This window comes from Panthera leo, chromosome C1 (genome assembly GCF_018350215.1).
Source record: "Panthera leo isolate Ple1 chromosome C1, P.leo_Ple1_pat1.1, whole genome shotgun sequence".
In the NCBI taxonomy this organism is placed as follows: domain Eukaryota; kingdom Metazoa; phylum Chordata; class Mammalia; order Carnivora; family Felidae; genus Panthera; species Panthera leo.
The window spans coordinates 28,744,383-28,767,138 of NC_056686.1; the positions used below are offsets into that span (position 1 = coordinate 28,744,383).

A 22,756-nucleotide genomic window follows, 5' to 3' on the forward strand; every position below is an offset into this window, starting at 1 on the left:
GAGAGAAAAACAAAGTCCCAACTTACTCTCAGTAGAACATCAGTTTGAACCTAGGGGGAAAAAAAAAAACCTCACCCATAAAGAACCCTGCTAGGGGGTTGCTCTGTAGCCAAATATTCTACTTCAAATGTAACAGACAACACTTCACATCTGAAAATGCCCTGTCTTCCAAGTCCAGAGAGGGACCGAAACATCAATGCTGCCCTTATCAGGCCCCCTGAGCTCACCAATCAGAGAAAGAAAGAAAAAAAAAAAAATCCTAGTAGTAATTCATTCTTTAATCAAAAGGACTTTTTCTTCAGGAAAAATGTGTGACCCCTTTCTCTACCCAAAATACAAAAGAAAGTAACACCTACAAGTTGAAGTGTGCCCAAATGGACACCCTGGCCTTCAAAATGAGAGCTGCAACCCGAGAGAGACAAGAGAGACGAGAGAGAGAGAGAGAGAGAGAGAGAGAGAGAGAGAGAGAGAGAGAGCGCGCGCTCATGCAGGAGCACTCGGGCTCTGAGGACAAACACATGGTTCTAATCATCTACAAAATCACCAGTCTCTCTGAAATGGTCTGGCTGATACTTACAGCTCGTGGTTTTTTGTTTAACTTCAGATCAATCCTGTGATAGAAAAGATAAAAGATATTTGCATTTTAATTTACAGAAAAAGGGGCCAGGAATCAGCTACTGCATAGGGCACAAGCTATAACAAAGACTATTTGGTTAAGTAAAATCCACATTCTTCATTAGACTATGTCACATTTAGTTGTTTACCCAGATATTATTGAGCAAGTATTTAAAAACATAAGCAGATACTCTTGCCGCAAGGCAGACTTAGATGACAAAAAGAAATATACAGCAGTTACGAAAGCCGTATCATTTTAAAACTATTCAAAACTAGGCGTTAAAGAGATTGGATTAAGAGGGCATGCTCTACAGTTAATGTGTTAGCTCTGTAACTCTATCACTGATAATCACTGAGACACATAATGATTAAGAACAGGAAAGAGACTAGGAGTTTGTATTTCTGGACAGGAAACACAAAAGAAATTAAACAAATTTCAATTTTTAGGTCTTTCCGAAGCAAAATATCAAGATCTTAAACTATTAATCTCCTTACGAAGCAAAGCCAGAAAATCAATTTAAATGTGAATTAAAAGTAAAGGTTATCTACTTTTAAAGAAATTAAAATGCATAAGAGTGAAGTTTACTTAATTTTGCTTAAGTTATTAAATAAAATGTTACCTCCATCACGTTTTTCTGTTTTTAAAAAAAACTTCCCAGCCTAACCTAATATACATACCTACAATTAAACAGATAAACTATGGGTTAGAAAGGTCTCAAAAAGGCATATCGGTCTCTACACACTAAACAACACAGCACAAATACTAATTCAAATCAAACTTACTCAAAGTCATAATCAAACATGCCAGACGGGCTGAGGGGCAGCATTTGAAAGGAAGAAAGCAATAGAAATTAATATACTAATTGAATAAATTAGTCGATTAGCCACCCTAGCAAGATTTGTAGAAACAAAATCAGCTTTCAGAATCTTAAGCGATAAAGTTTCAAACATCAAAGCACCCAAGATTTTGTGGTTGGGAGAGTCCCTTCCCTCCTGGATTTTGTATCAGAGCAGACTATGAAAGGAAAAGTTATTTCATTAGGAAACGAGGTAACTGCAGGCCCTCTATTAGCTGCCAGACTCAGAGTTAGAACTTGTAAAATATTTAATTGTCATGAAGAATATAAATAGGGCATTAGAAGAAATAGAGAATGAAGGGTTTAGTCATATAATGAAAGGTGCTTCGAAGACAGTACTAACAATTCAGCACAATATACTTTGACCAACATAAGAGATAAAAACATCACACATTTTTTTAAAAAGAAAGCATTTTGCAACTTTGAACTCAAGTTCTATGTTGGAGGCATGTCTGGGGAACACGGTCCTCTTTCTACAGCATTCATCCTAGAGGCCCAGGGTCAAACGAATCACCTCAGTGCTAGGCCTGCTCCAGAAACTGCAGAGGCAAGTCACTTTGCCCCTGAACTGGCGATGACAGCTAACTGTTCCCGTCAGGGCCAGGACTTCGAACACCCAAACCGACGGCCCCCCCCCTACTAAAACAAAGGAGAGCAGATCTCCCCAAGCCCCCAAGCCTCGGGGATCTGCAAGGGAACGGTGAAGGGGAGGAGGCTGTGTCGGCCATCGCTGCTAACAGACCACGGTCCGGGCAGACTTCCAAGGCAAACATGAACCCTGAGCATGACACCGGCTCCTTGGCTGTTGTAACACCTTTTACACCGTAGGTAGGTAGGTGCTGGAACAATATGCAAAATGCTGTATTCTCCTCCTAGCCCATGTTTGCAAGAATGAAGCTGGAAGAAAGCATAACTTCGGTATCCCTTATGCAACCGTGTCACTTACGGCATCTGGGAAAGGGCACACAGTGTACCAACCAGGAACTATCAACAACATAACTCTCGGCCTAACTTAATTTTGTTTGCAAATTAAAGTAGACTGTACCCACCTAAAGAAAACTTCGCAAACTACCTGGAAGAATTCTAGGGTTTTGTATATTAGTAAAGACCTGTAAGAACAGCTGTAAGTTATTATTGCAACTTTCTTCCTTACAGCCGCTGGGACTTATTGTTCAGATACCATGTAAAATATAAGAATTCAGAACAGGGTGATCATTTGTGAATGCTAAACATTATTTGATAAATGTTCATATTCCTAAGGAGGACAAATCCAAAAGTTATTCCTTTTTGCTCAAGTTTCATATTTATTTCCACTTTGGTTTACTCAGCACTAAATAGGGCCTGGCCAGGGGCGCCTGGGTGGCTCGGTCGGTTAAGCGGCCGACTTCGGCCCAGGTCATGATCTCGTGGTCCGTGAGTTCGAGCCCCGCGTCGGGCTCTGTGCTGACAGCTCAGAGCCTGGAGCCTGTTTCAGATTCTGTGTTTCCCTCTCTCTGACCCTCCCCCGTTCATGCTTTGTCTCTCTCTGTCTCAAAAATAAATAAACGTTAAAAAATATATATATTAAATAGGGCCTGGCACACAGTGGGTACTCAGACATTTGCTGAAATAATTTACAACTGACTTCATCTAAATAGGTGGGGGGGAGGGTTGTGGCACATTGCGGGGGAGATACAGATACCGTTCGGGGTGCAAACGTTCAAATGTGTACAAATACAGCACTCCAGCCCCAGCCCCATGCCCACTAGGAGAGACATCAGTCAGGGGGCAAGGGGTCTGGACACTTCCTGACCAAAGATGGCAGGAATCTGAGAACTTTAACTGGCCACTGAGATGCCACTCCAGTGCACTGAACCTGTTTACACAGAAAGAAGGCAAATCAGCTCCACTCTGCTCCCTTGGGGCAGGTAAGCGCCTACAGCCAAAGGGAGGAGGCCGGCCAGATACCACACCAGGCGGGTGACAAAAGGCTCCAGCTTTCCAGACAGAAAATGTCATTTGTGAAAGCAATAACTAACATCGAAGATCTTTATAAATCCTAGTATTTATAAAAATGGCAGGAAGAAATGCTTTTTCTATGGAAATCTACTAGTACTAGAAGCCTGCAGGAGGAAAGTTAAGTTCATGCTTAATTCCATTTATCGGTCAGCTGATCATGGCATTAAAAAAAGGGAAGGATTGGGGCACCAGTCGGTAAAGCGTCCGACTTCGGCTCAGGTCATGATCTCACGGTTCATGAGTTCAAGCCCCACATCAGGCTCTGTGCTGACAGCTCGGAGCCTGGAGCCTGCTTCCGATTCTGGGTCTCCCTCTCTCTCTGCCCCTCCCCTGCTCATGCTCTGTCTCTCTCTGTCTCAAAAATAAATAAAACATTAAAAAAAATTTTTTTTTCAAAGGGAAGGATTACCTATAATAAACAGTAGCTATCTACTGTACCACAAATGGAAGAAACATCCAGAAACTTTCAAGGAATGTTCCCCCTACTCAGGACACTGTGAAATAGGAAAAGAGTAATTACTTTAAAATGACACTGGAATAAATTTAATAAAAGCAACACAGAGCATGACAATTATCTTGACAATTTAAAAAAATATTTTGAGTATGGTTCCCTCGGGGGGTGGGGGGCGGCCCGGGTGGCTCAGTTGGTTGAGCTGAGGTTGAGCTCTTGATTTCTGCTCAGGTCATGATCCCAGGGACATGGGATCACACCCCGCATCAGGCTCTGCACTGAGCGTGGAGCCTGCTTAAGATTCTCACTCTCTCTCCCCCTGCCCCTTGTTCCACCCCTCCCCCACTCACGTGCTCTCTAAAAAAAAAAGATTATGGTTCCCTGCTACTGTTTGTGATCAGTTAGCATTAGTCCTACCACAGTGATTATATAGCCTATAACCTACACACAAAAAAAGATAAGCAATTTTTGCTATTTGTTACTGCAGTTACGAGATTGGCATAGTGATTTTTGGTTTGCAGGAAAGTGCTGAGCAGCAGTCTTGAGTCACCATTTGGAGGAAATACTATTTCTGCAGTCTAAAAACCACCACCACCATTGACAAGAAAAATTTTTAGAAGAATTAAAGAATCTATTGATGCCTAGGAGGCTTAAACCAGTTTAAGTTCATTCTACATTATCCCCATGTGCCATAACCACGAAGCTAACAACGTGAATGCCTTGGGTGCGTGTGAAGGAACATCCTACACGTCTGTGGAACAAGCCAGCCCAGAAGCACACTGGAGGACAGGGAGCTCCGTCCCTTCCTTGCCCTTCCCCTTTCCTCTCAATGTGCAGCCTCCTGGGGCGCCTGGGTGGTTCAGCCAGTTAAGCGGTCCACTTCCCTTCAGGTCATGATCCCATGAGTTCCAGCCCCGCGTCGGGCTCTGTGCTGACAGCTCAGAGCCTGGAGCTGCTTCAGATTCTGTGTCTCCCTCTCTCTCTGCCCTTCCCCTACTCGTACTCTGTCTCTCTCAAAAATAAATAAAAACATTAAATATATATATACACACACACACACATATATATGTATATATGTGTGTATATATGTGTGTGTGTGTGTGTATATATATATATATATATATACACACACACACACACACACATCTATCCATCTATCTATACACACACACACATATATGCAGGCTCCCAAGAGGAGCAGGACAAAAGCCAGCCTGTGGATACCTGGTTTTCATGCCTCCCAGAAGAAGGTTTGAGGTCAGGGCAAGATTCTTCTAGAAACTATGCCATTACCCTCTCTGAGTACAGCTGTTTAATTTCCAATTATCTGAGTTAATAGTCCCAGGCAGAGTGAATGCTAAAATCTTCTCTGGATGACACCTGACCTCTCTGTCCACTGATGTCATACCTATCTCATTACACACTGTAAAAACAAAAGAAACCAAAAGACAACCCCCACCCCACATACACAGTGGACATACATTAGCTAGAAAGGCACTCTCCTATCTTACAGACTTTATATTACTCCTCTCTGATATCTGAAATCAGCATATTAGAGAGATATATAACAAATCACAAGCAACCAAAAAACTTGTATTTAAAGAGAAAAAAGGCATGTCAGATCAGCTCTCTCCATCCACGAGCAAATAACTGTAGGCAGGGACCAGGATTAAGAGCAGAAGACTTTCTCCACTTTTCCAGCTTCCCAACATGTACTAGCGGCATTTTCCAAAGACTATTACACACATTCCATTTCTACTTCCCCTTTCGCCCTTCTAAAGGATTCCAAATTCACCGCATTAAACAAAGTTTTCATAGAATGCCATTCTTCTACACTAGAACAGTGGGAAGGATGTCTTCCTTCATGGTTACTCTAAATGCCCACCAATTCCTCCACTGGAGAAAACTTCTATTTCACTTGGATCAAAGCAATCTCTCCCCATCTGCAACACAAAGAGGGCACCAATCCCAAAGAATTCTCACTCTGGTACAGACCCTTAACAGCAATGGTCACGGAGGCTAGGGGGTGGGGTGGGGTGGGGTGGGGGTGGGGGTGGGCAGGGGGGGCAGGGGCGGGCGGGGAGGGGAGGCCCCTGCCACTGACCTGTGCCGGTTTTTATTCTTTCGTTTTTTATGGCTGCTGTGATGACTCCCTGAGGAAGTAGAAGAAGCAGCCTTCTGAGGCTTCACTCCCTGCACAGATCCATCCAGATCCTCAGGGTCCTCCTGGCTGGGCTCATTTTCCTGATTGTGGAAGTCTGGAGAAGTATCACTTTCCGTCCCGCTTCCCGGCTCCCCTGGAGGGAATAAACACAGGTCCCAGAAGCAAGGTCAGCATTCCTCAGGCAGTCTGTCCGGCAGCCAGGAGAGAGGTCTCGGAGCACTAATACACAGAAAAAGAGACTATTTCCTATCCTCAAGGACCAGACATTTTACCTGACAGGAAAATACTTGCAGACAGAGAAGGTATGTACCCTCAAGGCATCAGAGTTACCGGTATTCCTGAACTAGAAGTCTTCTGAGACACTGTAACCAAAAGCAGCCTTTCTAAGCACTGCTGGGAGATGGGACCATACAACCAGGAGTTATTTAAACACAGAACCCACGAATGGGATTAATAATTATACAAGAAGCCTGGGTTCCTTCCCCAAACTGTACAGAAATCCTGTCTATCAAGAAAGGGGGCTTGGGATGCCTGGGTGGCTCAGTCGGTTAGGCCTCCGACTCTTGGTTTCAGCTCAGGTCATGATCTCACCAGGTTCTGGTATCAGGCTCCGCGCTGACAGTGCGGAGCCTGCTGAGGATTCTTTCTCCCTCCCACCCTCTCCCTCCCCAACTATGTCTCTCTCTCAAAATAAATAACTTTATAAATAAATAAATAAATAAAGTGGTAATATTCTTCAGTTGACACATATTCCCAATTTTAAAACATCCTTTATATATCAAATAAAAAATTAAAAAACATTCTGCATAAACAAATACTCTTTAAAACATTTATTTATTTATTTATTTATTTATTTATTTATTTATTTAGAGAGACTGCGCGCACACACATGCGACAGAGAGAGAGGGAGAGAGAAATCCCAAGCAGGCTCCATGCTGTCAGCACAGAGCCCAATATAGGGCTCGAACTGACAAACTGTGAGATCAGGACCTGAGTCAAAATCAAGAGTCGGACATTTACCCAACTGAGCCACCCGGGTGCCCCATAAATAAATACTTTTAAGAATAATTGTGTATACTCTGGCAAATGTATACCTAGGTTTTTCCTGAAAGGAATTTCTTGAGACCTTAATAGATGAGGATAGAAGAATACTTTCACTCTACTCAGCTATTGAAGGACCCTAAGTATGTACACGTTTTCTTGTTTTAAATTTTTAAAAAATTTTTGGACACTATCCGTTTGTAAAAACTGTCAAGAGGGGTCTTGTGGACAGCAGAGCCAGACCCCAGTTTTCTTCTTTTTATACCTTTGTATTATAAACTGTTGGGAAGGATTTCAAATTGAGTAGGCCATGGATATAAGAAGAAAAGAAAGGGATGGTCCCAAAAGAGCAGAAGGGAGAAATGGAACCAGATCTCAGAAATCATGAAACCCTACTTTTGAACGCTTCATGAGAGCAACAGAAGAGGGAGCCCTACAACCAGGAAGCCAGAGAAAGCGTGCTGCTGAACTGTGCTTCTAAGGTTCAGGAAAACCCATTTCACGTAAAAATTAGCAAACAAACTTCAAACTGCAGGAACCACGACTGTGGGGGCACTGGCCTAAGAAGAGACCTACAGATCAAAAGAATTCAAAGTCCAGTTACAAACATTTTTACATTTACAGTCCAATGATTTTCATGGGCGACAAGACAATTCAACGAAGAAAGCGTCGTCTTTCTGATAAATAATGCTGGGACAAGTGGATGTCCACGAAGGAAAGAATGAAGTTGGAGCCCTGTCTCACACCAAACACGAAAATTAACTCAAAATGTATCACAGGCCTAAATGTAAGTAAGGGCTAAACACTAAAACTCTCAGAACTCATTTGATTAGGCAAATGGTTTCTCAGATAGGACCACAAAAGGAAGCATAACAAGGAAAAAAAAATGTAAATTGAACTATACTGTTTTATTATATAAAACTCTTGAGCTGCAAGCAATATTCCAAGAAAGTAAAAAAAAACAATTCACAGAAAGGGAGAAATATTTGCGATTCATATATGTGATAAGACCTTTTTTTTTGTTTGTTTCTACTTCTGTTTACAAACCCTTATGCCGAGGGCTGACTTTCAGTAGATTGCAGCGAGGGAGGTGCTCTGCCGGGAAGGAAACCCCAACCCACAAATGGGCTGTCTACAAATGGCTTAGCTCTAGGCTCTCCATGAACATATATCGTGTGACGGGCGAGGGAGCAGCCCCTTTCTGGCTGCACCCTGTTTCCCAGGACAAGAGGCTCTCCGCACTGGATTTAGAGGCATTCAGTCACAATCCCGCAGTTGGTAGCTTCGCCCCGTTGGCTCTTCAGCCAAGCACATATACCAAATCTGATGAGGCCTCATATCCAGAATATATATAAGAACTCTTAGAACCCACTAATGAAAAGAGAAAAAGCCAAATTAAAAAATCGGCAAAGGATCTGCACGCAGTTCTCAGAAGAAGATACACAGTGGTCAATAACACGTGGAAAGATGCTCAACGTCATGAGCCATTAGGAAAATGTAAATGAAAACCACAGAGAGACTAGGAAGATAAACAATAACGAGTGTTGGTGAGGATGTGGAGAAACTGGAACCCTCATACACTGCTGATGGGAAGAGAAAATGGTGCAGCCACATTGGAAAGTTTGGCAGTCCCACAAGTCCCGTGTGAACGAAAACAGGCTCACACAAACCTTGTCATGGATATTCACGGCAGTGTTACTCAAGAGCAGCCGAGTGACCATTAACTGACGAACGCATAAATAAAATGTGGTACAGCCATACAATGCAATATTATTCAGCATTAAAAAGAAACATAATACTAATACACGTTCTGTTTTGGGTTTGCTTGTTTGTTTTCTTTGGTGTGGTTACAGTGTTAAGAGCCTATCGTTTACAGAGAACTACCATATCATCCAGCAATCCTACCTCTGGGCACTTAACCAAAAGAACTGAAATCAGGATTTTGAAGAGACACCTGCACTCCCAAGTCGACCGCAGCATTAATTCACATTACCCAAGGTGTGGAAACAACCTTCAGGTCCATCAACAGATGAACGGATAAAGAAAATGTGGTATATACCTATAGCAGAATATATTATTTGGCCTTAAGACAAAGAAGGAAACCCTGACATATGCTGCAAGGCTGATGAATTAGGAGGACGTCGTGCTAACTGAAGTAAACCAGTCCCAGGAGGGCAAACACCTCATGATTCGATTCTGGTGAGGGGTCTAAAATAGACTCACAGAAGCAGAGAGCGGGATGCTGGCAGCCTCCAGGGGGAAGGAGAAATGGCGAGCGGAAAGTTTCAGCCAGACAACACGAAGAATCTCTAAGAGATCTGCTGTAGAACACAGTAGTTAACAATACTGTATCGGGCACTTAAAAATCTGTGTGGCTCAGCTGGTAGAGCATGTGACTCTTACTCTCAGGTCTAGAGTTCAAGTCCCAAGTTAGGCATTGAGCCTACTTAAAAAAAAAAAAAAAAAAAAAAAAATCTGTGGAACCCATTTTTAGTGTTCTTACAACAATTAAAAAAAAAACTCTATGAAACATGTATACAAGAAAAATAGTATGATGTTTAGGATTTTCAGTATAACACAGGGGGTGGAAGTGAGAGTACGGGGGGTGTGAACACGGCGCTGACTGTGTTCTGATGATTTGGGGGCCATGTGCTAGATACGCAGGGATTTGTCATTTTACGGTCTTTATCGGTCTAGATTCAAAAATTCACTTTGATAAAGAGTTGAAAAGTACTCACTTTTAAGACATCTAGATGGCCAACTGACACATGAAAAGATGCTCAACATCACTCATCATCAGGGAAATACAAATCAAAACCACAATGAGATACCCCCTCACACCTGTCAGAATGGCTAACATTAACAACTCGGGCAACAACAGATGTGGGCAAGGATGCGGAGAAAGAGGATCTCTTTTGCATTGTTGGTGGCAATGCAAGCTGGTGCAGCCACTCTGGAAACAGTATGGAGGTTCCTCAAAAAATTAAAAATACAACTATCCTATGACACAGCAATTGCACTACTAGGCATTTATCCATGGGATACAGGTGTGCTGTTTCGAAGGGACACATGTACCCCCACATTTATAGCAGCACTATCAACAATAGCCAAAGTATGGAAAGAGCCCAAATGTCCATCGATGGATGAATGGATAAAGAAGATGTGGTGTGTATATATATATATATACACACACACACACACACACACACACACACACACACACACACACACATATACGATGGAGTATTACTCGGCCATGAAAAAGAATGAAATCTTGTCATTTGCAACTACGTGGATAGAACTAGAGGGTATTATGCTAAGCGAAATTAGTCAGAGAAAGACAAATATCATGACTTCACTCATATGAGGACTTTAAGACGCAGAACAGATGAACATAAGGGAAGGGAAGCAAAAATAATACAAAAACAGGGAGGGGGCAAAACAGAAGAGACTCTTAAATATGGAGAACAAACAGAGGTTACTGGAGGGGTTGTGGGAGGGGGGATGGGCTAAATGAGTAAGAGGCATTAAGGACTCTACTCCTGAAATCATTGTTGCACTATATGCTAACTTGGATGTAACTTAAAAAAAATAAAATAAAATAAAATAAAGTACTCACTTTTCCACGTAGTTTACCCAACAATATCTACAACAGGCCTTCCTAAGCTATGCCTTTAGGAATGTAAATGGTGACACTCTTTTTGGAAAGTCTAGGGTGTTTTCCAAAACCAAAATCCCATTCCCCGATTCTCCAGACACCAACTGGATTCCATTCTGACACTAACTACCAGAGTTAGGGCAGACCCACAGCTTAAGGGCTCAATCCCATAAGAGTGCCCCACTTCAAACACCAGTCCCAACTCCCAGGCTTCCCATACTTCTGACCAACCGGCTATAAATCAGGGGTACCCTAAACCCCTTCCCTCAGCTTCCATAATTTGCTACAGTAGCCACACAAACTCAGGAACGTGATTTACTTACTGTTAACGTTGTCTATTATACGGGGTACAGCTCCGGAGCAGCGAAATGGAAGAGACGCACGGGGCAAGGTACCCAATGGAAGAGACGCACGGGGCAAGGTACCCACGCCTTCTCTGGGCCTACCACCCTGCCATTCACCAAGAAAAGCTCTACCGTTTAGGGGTTTAATGGAAATTTCATTATGCAGTCGTGATTAATTAAGTCACTGGCCACTGGTGATTCACTCAGTCTCTAGCCCCTCTCCTCTCCCCTCTCTCAGAGGTTTGGGGGTAGAGCTTAAAGTTCTAAGCCCCCATCCTGGAGCTCTCTAGGGGCCCCCAGCCATCAGTCATCTTTGTTGCCATACAGAAATTTCTCTTGGGGGCACCTGGGTGGCTCAGTCGGTTAAGTGTCCAACTTCAACTCAGGTCACGATCTCACAGGTTTGTGAGTTCAAGCCCCACATCAGGCTCTCCACTAACAGTGCAGAGCCCACTTCAGAGCCTCTGTTTCTCTCCCTGCCCCTCCCCTGCTCTGTCTCTCTCTCTCTCAAAAATAAATAAATAAACATTAAAAAACATTTCTTTTGCATGCTAGTCATTCTTTTTTTAAAAATTTATTTATTTCAGAGAGAGAGAGAGAGAGAGAGAGAGAGAGAGAGAGAGAATGCACGCACACATGTGCAAGTGGGAGAGGAACAGAAGGGGAAGGAGACAGAGAATCCCCTGCTGACTCTGCTGTCAGCACAGAGTCCAACTCGGGGCTCAATCCCAAGAACTGAGAGATCACGACCTGAGCCAAAATTCAAAGTCGGATGTTCAACCTATTGAGCCACCCAGGCACCCCACCTGCTAGTCATTCTTATCGCTCTGGAGATTCCAAGGGTTTTAGGAGCTGTGTGCCAGAACAGGGGACAAACACCAAATATATATTTCCCATCACACCACAGAAAGTAACTGTGCTATATCATGAAAATCACCCTTTGACACAGTAGTGCCACTTTTGGGGCACTATCCTGTAGAAATAAAGTCCATTACAAAAAAGCAAGCGGACAAGGAAGTTTACTGCAACCTTGTTTAGCGGGGAAAATGGAGACAATGTGAATTCTCACCAACAGAGGAGGTACCCGGTATTTTTCAGCTTTTAAAAAGAATGTGAGGGTTGCCTGGGTGGCTCAGTCAATTAAGTATCGGACTCTTGGTTTCAGCTCAGGTCATGATCTCATGGTTCGTGAGTTCGAGCCCCGCGTTGGGCTCTGTGCTGACAGTCTAGATTCTCTGTCTTCAGATTCTCTGTCTCCCTCTCTCTCTGCCCCTCCCCTGCTCATGCTCTCTCTCTCCTTCAAAATAAGTAAACATTAAAGTAATAATAATAATAATAATAATAAATAAAAAGAATGGTGAGATTATAACAATAGCTAACACAGTCCCTACTATAAGCCAGGCACTGTTCTATACACTTAAAAAATTTTTTTTAAATCTTTATTTATTTATTTTTGAGAGAGACGGCAAGCAGGGGGTGGGGAGGGGCAGAGAGAGGAGAGAGAGAATCCCAAGTAGGCTCCACAAGAGTCAGCACAGAGTCCGACATGGGGGTCGATCTCACAGACTGAGAGATCATGACCTGAGCCGACATCAAGAACTGGGACGCTTAACCAAGCCACCCAGGCACTCCCTCCACACTTCAAATATATCACATCTACAACCTTCACAGAAACCTCTACAACCAAGATGACCATTTGACAGAGACGGAAATTGAGGCTAGAGGTTAAGAAAGCTGCTCAAGGTCACACAGCTCATAAGGTGAAGATTCGGAATTCACACTCAAAGACAGTTTGGCTCCAAAGCCCACGCTCTTCATCACGACTCTACCGTCTCACTCTATGCACACTCAACCTGCAGGGGTGCATGTGCTAAGGGAAAAAGCAGGTAATATGCACTGGGAGAGCCAATTTTTTCTTTAAAAAAAAAAAAATCCTCTTTATGTACATAGTTAAAATTCCAAGTTAAAAAAAAAAATCCCCAACCCTGTGAGTCTGCATCTGTATGTGTGTGTGTGTGTGTGTGTGTGTCCCAGATGTGTTAGGAATACTGTTAAGCTGTTAACGTTGATTACCTCAGAAAGTTGGGGGTGAAGTAGAGCATGAGGTAATTAACCTGTTTCATTCATTCATTCATTTCATTCATTCATTCACCTCTAAACAGTTTGACTTAGTACAATCTGAAAAAATTACTTTTCTAATTAAAAAAAAAAAAAATCTAATGAAATCTACAAAGATGAGTTTAAAATGGGGAAGGATGATTAGGACAGCCTTCTTCTCCCAAAGCCAGTCCTATTTTTATGTAGGTAAAAAATGCCATCTCTCAAACTGCAAATGGCGAAGGCACTGGCCAGGGCAGGAATGGGTTGCTGGGCCATGAGGTCATAAAAGCTTTGGCTCACAGCTGGATGACAGAAGGAGCACAGGACTAACTGAGTAGGGGCTGGGCACAGGGAGAGAAAGATTATCTCAAAAAGCGGGAGACAAGACAGAATGGCAAGTTAGAGCAAATTTGGCCAATGTTGCAATTCTATTAAAAGACATTAATAGGGGCGCCTGGGTGGCTCAGTCAGTTAAGCGTCGGACTCTTATTTATGGCTGAGGTCATGATCTCACGGTTCGTAGGTTCGAGCCCCACACTGGGCTTTGCACTGTGAGTGCAGAGTCTGCTTGGGAGTCTCTCTCTCCTCTCTCTCTCTCTGCCTCTCCCCTGAACTCTTTCACTCTCAAAATAAATAATAAAATAAACTTAAAAGACAAAAAAGAAGTGAAGCACTGTCTAAAAAAAGGGAGATTAATGGGCAAAACAACTGTTTACTCATTTTGGACCAGTTGCTACGGGAGTACTGGGTAAATGGATCAGTTGGTCATATTCTATAAGTACCTGTGTGGAAACACATACAAAAGAGTGAAAATCAAATCAAAGCCCTATGAATGGAGAATCCACCTGTGTTACCTCTCTGAAGAGGTAACATCCCAGGGAGTAACAGATGTCCCGAAGGACTGATCTGGATATTAAGTATCATGGGAGCCAGAGAAGAAAGAGCGGATTGTTCAGGGAAAGCTTCACTGAGGGGGTGGAATTTAAACTGGGCCTTGGAAAATGAGAAGCCAAAATAGGTACAAAAAATAGCACAAGCAAAAGTGCAGAGGTGAGGAAACATAAGGTACATTTTGGACAAATGAATCAAGTATCTCTTGAGCAGACGCCTTGAGGATTGAGAGGAGAAATGGAAAGCCAGGTGAAGGGCCGTGACTGGGGGGCGCCTGGGTGTCTCAGTCGGTTAAGTACCCAACTCTCGGCTCTGGCTCACGTTATGAATGATTTCATGGTTCATGAGTTCAAGCCCCACACTGGGCTCTGCACTGACAGCACAGAGCCTGCTTGGGGTTCTGTCTCTGCCTCTCTCTCTCTCTCTCAAAATAAGTAAATAAACTTAAAAAAGAAAAAAAAAAGAGCCATGAGTGTCAGATTTAGGGATCTGATCTAGGGAGACAGTATGAGGTGATGGTTAAGATATGTGACTTGTTGCTGAATCTTTCAGACCCTGTTCCTCCATCTGTAAAATAGGACACTTCTCTGTACTGAGTATCTCTTATGGACAAGGCATTGGACCAGACACTGGAGCTCCAGCAATGTTCCCTACTTTCAAGGAGTTTATAATCTGTACTTATCCCCAAGAAGTAGCTTTAAAGAATAAATGAGATAATGCAAGGGTTTGCATAGTGTCTGCAACACAATAAGTGTTCCAATCTCAATATCCTTGAGATCCATAAATACGCAAGTCAAATTCTAACACGGTAGACAATTTGGCATAAAATAGTTGTTACCAGGACATAAGGAGAAGTCATCGAGCCATTTCTAAACAGAGAAGTGACATTGAACAGTGAATGTTTACTGAGTTCTCTGTATAAACCCATGTTTTAGGATTATCAGGCTACAAATGGTTTATAATAGGGACTGTAGCCAGGGAGACTAGATTAAACACTGCTAAAACACCAAGTGCAACCACAGAGTAAGAATCATGGTCTTTTTTGGGCTCCCGGAAGCAGGGGAGGAGTGAGGCCAAAAGGGCTGGGTTACAGCACCCCGAAGTACAGCAGAAGTCAGGCAACCCTGTGGCGCTGTCACCAGGAAAAGACACCTGTTTGTTTCTCCCCGACACAGAAGAAGGCAACTCGGGTTTTTTTGTTTTTTTTTTTTTTTCAAAATTTTTTTTAATGTTTATTTATTTTTGAGACAGAGAGAGACAGAGCATGAATGGGGAGGGTCAGAGAGAGAGAGGGAGACACAGAATCCAAAACAGGCTCCAGGCTCTGAGCTGTCAGCACAGAGCCCGACGTGGGGCTCAAACTCACGGACCGTGAGATCATGACCTGAGCCGAAGTCGGATGCTTAACCGACTGAGCCACCCAGGCGCCCCAGGCAACTCGTTTTTAGAGTAAAGAATGCCAGGTTTGGGGGTGCCTGGGTGGCTCAGTCGATTGAGCATCTAGATGACTCTTGATTTCAGCTCAGGTCATGAGCCCAGGGTTGTGGGATCGAGGCCCACCTCAGGCTCTGTGCTAAGCGTGCAGCCCTGCTTGAGATTCTCTCTCTCTCTCTCTCTCTCTCTGCCCCTGCTCACTCCCTCTCAAAAAAAAAAAAAAGACAAAAAAAACAAATGCCAGATTTTGATTAAGTGTAATAAGCCTACAAATGAGACACTTTACTTATTAAAACAACAACACCACCACCAACTACTAAATAGTGCTAGGCACTAACTTCTTTTTAGCACAAAAACTTTAAAGGAGGCAAGAAAGATACCCAAAATAATGCTTCATGCGGCCCTTTACTTATCCACTGGAATGATGAGAACACTCAGGGGAGATGTGGTTTGATGAAAGCTTCAGGAGAGTCTGATAAAACAGTATCAACTATGCTGATCCCTTAAAGGAAACTGGATAAAATCTGCCTGCTTGTCTTTTACTTTATTCTTTTTACAAAAACACACAACGCCTCGCTAATTTGCCTAAAATTCCCCTTGGGAACCATGCTAATCCACTCTATCATCCTAGTTTGGGTAGGTAGGCCAAAGGAAGCAGAAAGCAATGCATATTTTTATTATTTTTTTTTAATGTTTCTTTCTTTCTTTTTTTTTGAGAGAGAGTGCAAGTGGGGTAGGGGCAGAGAAAGCAGAAGGCACAGAACCTGAAGCAGGCTCCAGGCCTCTGAGCTGTCAGCACAGAGCCTGACACGGGATTAGAACTCACAAACCACAAGATCATGACCTGAACCGAAGTCAGATGCTTAAACAACTGAGCCACCCAGGCGCCCCACAGGAATGCATTTTTTTTAAGATGTTTATTTATTTTGAGAGAGAGAGAGAGAGAGAGAGAACACAGAGGGGGAGGGGCAGAAAGAGAAATTCCCAAGCAGGCTCCTCGATGCCAGAGCAGAGCCCAGTGTAGGGATTGATCTCACAAACTGTGAGATCGTGACCTAAGCAGAAATCACGAGTCAGATGCTTAACCAACCGAGTCACCCAGGAAGCCCAAAAGTAATGCATTTTAAAAGAAAATTTTCAGAATGGTTTGGAAACAAAATGCCAAAAGTACAAAACTCCAAAATCCTTGCGATCTAAGAATGTGCAATTCAAAATCTAAGACAGAAAAAAATGTTCAGTTCATCACCATCAAAAAACAAGAACACAGGAGTCATTCCACAAGATCTGTTACACAGAAATCTGGAGACACTGGAGAGCTTCTATGCAAAGGAAGAAGTGCAAAAGGCAAAGGAGACCATTCCCCTCGTGGAATGAAAGCTTGGTTTGAATCACCTGGCTCTTTCAGGGACCTTCAACTGGGTTTAAAGTGATCCAACCACCCATCAGAAGAAAACATAAAATCTTTGGAAGATAACAACTTCATCCTCACTCTCAAATTACTCAACAAATAGTTTAAGTTACAGTGAGCGGTACACGGTCAAAGATAAGCACACAGGGAAATTAGACTTTGGAAGCAAACTACAACAGAAACAGGTCTGTAAAGACTTCACAGGTTGGGGAGGCTGGGTGACTCAGCTGGTTAAAAGTCCGACTTTGGCTCAGGTCATGCATGATCTCACGGTCCGTGAGTTCGAGCCCCGCATTGGGCTCTGGGCTGACAGCCGAGAGCTGGGAGCCTGCTTCAGATTCTGTGTCTCCCTGTCTCTCTGCCCCTCCCCTGCTTGCACTGTCTCTCTCTCTCTCAAAAATAAACAAACATTAAAATAAATTTTTAAAAAAGACTTCACAGATTGAAATTGTTATTATTGTTTTATTTTTGGGAGAGAATATGCACGCGCACAAGTGGGGCAGGGGCGGAAGGGGGAGAGACAGAGAATCTTATGCATGCTCCACACTCAGTGCAGAGCCCAACGTGGGGCTCGATCCCACGACCCTGGGATCATGACCTGAGCCAAAACCAAGAGTCAAACAAACGTTCAACCGACTGAGCCACCCAGGCGCCCCCACAGAATTACACATTAAACACAGAATGTACAGAATTAAAAACAGAATCTTGTACAACAAGCAGGCTTACTCTGCTTAAAGAAACAAAAGGCAAGTTTAAAAATAATTGCAGGGAAAGCTACTGAAAAATTACATAGCAGATTTTAGAAATAATTAAGTGGGATTTTGGAAATTAAAAATGTAATAAAAGATTTAAAAATCAAGGAAAGGTTGGGGCACCTGAGTGGCTCAGTCAGTTAAGCATCCGACTTCGGCTCAGGTCATGATCTCACGGATCATGGGTTCGAGCCCCGCGTCGGGCTCTGGGCTGACAGCTCGGAGCCTGGAGCCCGCTTCAGATTCTGCGTCTCCCTCTGTCTGCCCCTCGCTGCTTGCACTCTGTCTCTTGCATTGTCTCAAAAATAACAAACGTTAAAAAAAAAAAAAAAATCAAGGAAAGGTTTAACAGCAAGTCAGACTCAACTGAAAGGAGAATTAGTAAACTGGCAGGCGGCCCAGAGACAAAGACAGAAGACACAGAGGAGCGAATAAAAGACCATGTAGGATAAAATGAGAAAGTTTAACATACAGTTAAGTAGAGTGGGAGAGGAGAGGGGAGACAGCATGCAGCAAATGCATCATCTGAAGAATACTGGGCATTTTCCAGAACTGATGAAAAATACCAAGCTACAGCTACAAGAAGTTCAACGAAACCCAAGCCAGATAATTAAAAAGAAATTCATACTTAGACACATGGTAGTTGACTGTAGAAAATCAAGATGGAAATAGACTCTTAAGAAATAGCAGGAGTAGGGGTGCTCAGTGGCTCAGTCGGTTAGGTGTCCAACTTCGGCTCGGGTCATGATCTCGTGGTTCGTGAGTTCGAGCCCCGCGTCAGGCTCTGTGCTGACAGCTCGGAGCCTGGAGCCTGCTTCGGATTCTGTGTCTCCCTCTCTCCCCGCCCCTCCCCCACTTGAGCTCTGTCTCTCAGTCTCTCTCTCTCTCTTAAAAAAAATAAACATGAAAAAAAATTTTTTTTTAAAGAAATAGCAGGAGGAAATGGTAATGACAGGTGGTGAGACGGAACACAGCAGAATTACTTTAAAGGGGCTCTGACCATTTGAATTGATGAACTCCAGTATTTATGTAATTCCCTATCGAAAAGAAGCCAAAGCCGCTTACCAAGATTCGTATAATAAAATCCATACAATAAATTTATTTATTTATTTATTTTTAATTTTTTTTTTTTAACGTTTATTTATTTTTGAGACAGAGAGACAGAGCATGAACGGGGGAGGGTCAGAGAGAGGGAGACACAGAATCTGAAACAGGCTCCAGGCTCTGAGCTGTCAGCACAGAGCCCGATGCGGGGCTCAAACTCACAGACCGCGAGATCATGACCTGAGCCGAAGTCGGCCGCTTAACCGACTGAGCCACCCAGGCGCCCCACATACAATAAATTTAAAATGAGACGAGTTAAACACAGAAGGACAGAAGACGTCCATGGATGCAGTAGTAAAGATTCATTCCCAGAATGCATGGTCTAGGTTTGGATTTGCTTTCTAGAGGAGAACCACACATTTGGCTTTAAACATTTTAGCAGCTGGGGTGCCTGGGTGGCTCAGTCGGTTAAACGTCTGACTTTGGCTCAGGTCATGACCTCACAGTCTGTGGGTTCGAGCCCTGCATCGGGCTCTGTGCTGACAGCTCAGAGCCTGGAGCCTGCTTCCGATTCTGTGTCTCCCTCTCTCTCTCTCTCTCTCTGTCTCTCTCTCTCTCTCTCTCTGCCCCTCCCCCTGCTTACACTCTGTCTCCCTCTCTGAAAAATAAACGCTAAAAAAAATTAAAAAATAAAACATTTTAGCGCCTACACAAATCAAGTCCATCATCAGATTTTCACTAAAAACCAAATAGTTGTTCGGGGAAAACAACTAGTCCTAAAAGACATAATAATTAGTAACGGTAATAAACATCTGCAACATCGTATTACAATAAATGCAGTGGCACATTTAACGGGACCAAAATGTAATTCATCAAATGCAGCTTTAGAGGGAAGACCAAGGAAGACCAACAGGATCTATCCCAGGGGCGTGGCCCAGGTCCAGGGGGAAGATCTCAGGGGAATGGAGGCCTGCACCTGTTTCCGAAAATCTTTAATACGTAAGTGCTGGTCTCAGCCAAGCTTCTGCAAGCAGTGGCATTGAGCGTCATTCCTTCACGAGTACCTAGGTGTGTACTTGTGTGGCTAGTGAAGTACAGGGCCAGATGCTGAGCTACGCACTAAGCCAGGAGGAGGATTGTAGGCTCTTGTGAAAACTGAGCAGTCAGTAATCATTCCATCTCCACTCACAGCGGTGGGGTCCAGGCTGTTCCTTAACCAGTCTTGTGACTTCAGAGAGCAGATAACACTAGCTCTATGTCCTAGAAGTGGCATTAACTGAAAAGAAATAGGATTTAACGTATTTGAGCCATAGCAAGAGAAAAATCAAAAGGACTTGCTATAATTGTTGAGGATGGCAGAAAGGAGTCAAAGATCCCTACAGAGTTTTGAATGAGGGGGAACGGAAGTACTATAACAGAAAAAAACTGGGCAGGCAAGTTTTGAAGGTAATAGAACGGTTCCACCTTAGATAAAATGTTTGAGCCTGAAAATCTGAGTGGAAATGACTCACAGACATTTTCTAGCATTTTCTACATATTTAGAAATCTGTACCCAGAGGTAATAATCAAAGTCACAGTGTAGTTCTAATTCCCAAACTACCAAAATCCCTTCTCCTCCAAATCACTGGCCCAGTGCAGACACAAGAACCAGATCCTACAAGATACATCATCTGAAAGAAGCACACAGCCACAGTACAAAAAGCAGGTTATGCTTTGGAGTGATTCAGTGCACAGGAAGAGTGTTCAACACAGCTACACCGAGTCTGACTTGGAAAGATGAATGTATAGATCTATATCCTATCACTTGACATCAGCAGAGAATTAGACTGTATGGCTTATGTTTGGAGCATGATACAATGTCTTTACAAAGTAAATACTATCTACTCTCTGTTTTATATTTAAGAACACTCAGGTACATTCTGTTCCCACGACCAGATTTTCCTAAGAATTATTAAATTGCGAACATGGAGATTTATCAGATATACCCAAAATTTTCCATGAGAAAAGGTTTTCTTTCTAAGTTAAAAAAAAAAAAAAAAATTCCCCTAACACTTAGCAGTGGGGAAGACCTGTCTTTGTGTCTTTGAGCAGGGGAAGTCACCCTCTGCATGACAGAAGAGGCAGGAGGGACATGATAGTTTCTTCCTCAAAAAACAAACAGGCCAACAAATAAACAAAAGGACACGATTAAGGAGACTCTAGAGGGTGCTTATCTTCTAGAAAGGAGAGGCAAAAGTATGAGAGATGTAGTCTTGAGACCTACAGTTGGATACGAGTTAAATACAAGGGCTCCTGTAGCTTAAAAATAAAGTAGTAAAACAGTAAAAAAATAAATAAATAAACTTACTCTTTTCAATGAGCTGATCCTGAACTCCTGCCAACGCGCTCACTGCCTAAAAGACAAGAAACCACCCGTTACTAGAAAAATTATCAGAGCCCTCAGGAGAGCACTCGGACAGCAGGGAAAGGGAAAACTCATAGGAATTTAACTGAGGTTTCCCTCAACAATGGGCCACAGAAAGAGTCCCCCCACCTCACTTACAGCTGCTGAAGTAACTGAGGATTTACTGAAGAGCCGCTCAGCTTCCTTAAACTTCCGGTTCCTTCGATCGTTTTTGCTATTGGAGTTTCTAAAACACACACAAGAAGCTTCGTAAGCAGCAAGCGGAGGACGGCCCTGGATGTAAGGTGTAAGAACTCTCTCTCTCTCATTGTCTCTCTTAGACAGAAGAGAGACAGCCTCTGGACGGAACGCCTCCACACCAGGTGGATGGACCAAAACGTCCGTTATCCTGAATGCCCGAAGGGACAGCAATGGCTTCCAACGCGGGACAGGCTCCAGTGGTTCACGACCATTTTCATTTTAATATGTATTTACTTTAATACTTACTCGAAACAACCGGCACAGACGAGTGATATGAAATGTTTCTGTCAGATAAGCTTAATTTTTAAAAACTGAAGAACAGACCAGGGTTCCTTAAAGAAAGGGCTGGTATCAGTTCTGGGATAAGGAAAAGGTGAGTCTGAGACACCACATTGGGACAGAAAAGAACCAAAATGCTCAAGGACTGATAGGGTCATGTCGAAAGGACAAAGGCATCAGCAGGAGGAGGTTCCCGCTGGCCTCGTTTGGGACAAACTAAGCATCAAAGAGGATAATGGTGGGTGTGTTTGCTTTGTGAAAAGTCACTAAGCTGTGTATGTATGATGTGTGCAATCCTCTGTATATATTTCAATAAGTTTATACTAAAATAAAAAGACTCTACAATGCAAAAGTGACAGTACTAGATTCCAATACGCTGATTTTTTTTTTTTTTTTTAATCCATGGGTCTGTAGTGATACTAAAGAGAGAGGCCTGGAGATACAGAATGAAAGGGAGAGAAGATAAGAAGGGAAGATTCATCTTTCCAAATGCCAGTAAGCCATGTACACAAAGAATAAAATTAGAATCAGCAGTCTGTTAAGTGATTCAAGTAAAAATCAACAAAAGATACTGACATTGCTGAATAAAAATGTGGAGGATCGCAATATATTCACACCGTGTACAAGTACAACCTCCAAACTACTTACGAATTACAGAGAGAAAAATGAATAAAAAAAAACATTTTTTTTTAATGTTTATTTATTGTTGAGAGACAGAGACAGAATGTGAGGGGTTAGGGGCAGAGAGAGAGGGAGACACAGAATCCGAAGCAGGCTCCAGGCTCCGAGCTGTCAGCACAGAGCCCGACGCGGGGCTCAAACCCACAAGCTGTGAGATCATGACCTGAGCCGAAGTCGGACGCTCAACTGAGTGAGCCACGCAGGCGCCCCAAGAAAAAACGAATTTTTAACAACAGAGAAATCAGATGCTCAAACTTAACAGTACCAATAATGGGGCAATCTGACATCATGTGCCTCCCAATATAACAGAGGTAAATGACACACGAGGCACACAAATCATTTTTGCCAGAAACGTCTAAAGGCTCCCTCATGAGGTCACGAAAAGAAAAATCTGG

The 22,756-nt window shown here is 43.0% G+C and overlaps 1 protein-coding gene across 6 annotated transcripts in view; it reads right to left on the reverse strand.

The window, feature by feature from the left end:
* Nucleotides 1-22,756, reverse strand: part of MEAF6 (MYST/Esa1 associated factor 6) — a 33,673-nt gene that overhangs the window by 8,019 nt on the left and 2,898 nt on the right. For 2 of the 6 annotated variants that reach the window (XM_042951476.1, XM_042951472.1), the window contains exons 3-5: nt 21,300-21,387; nt 21,105-21,150; nt 6,026-6,218 (exon numbers count right to left, since the gene is read on the reverse strand). In XM_042951476.1, the coding sequence (XP_042807410.1) occupies nt 6,026-6,218; nt 21,105-21,150; nt 21,300-21,387 (327 nt within the window). Of the gene's footprint in view, nt 1-577; nt 612-1,235; nt 1,294-3,820; nt 3,965-5,076; nt 5,865-6,025; nt 6,219-21,104; nt 21,151-21,299; nt 21,388-22,756 lie in introns of those variants that run through there. The other 4 variants (XR_006205913.1, XM_042951473.1, XM_042951475.1 and 1 more) reach the window with 4 other exon arrangements.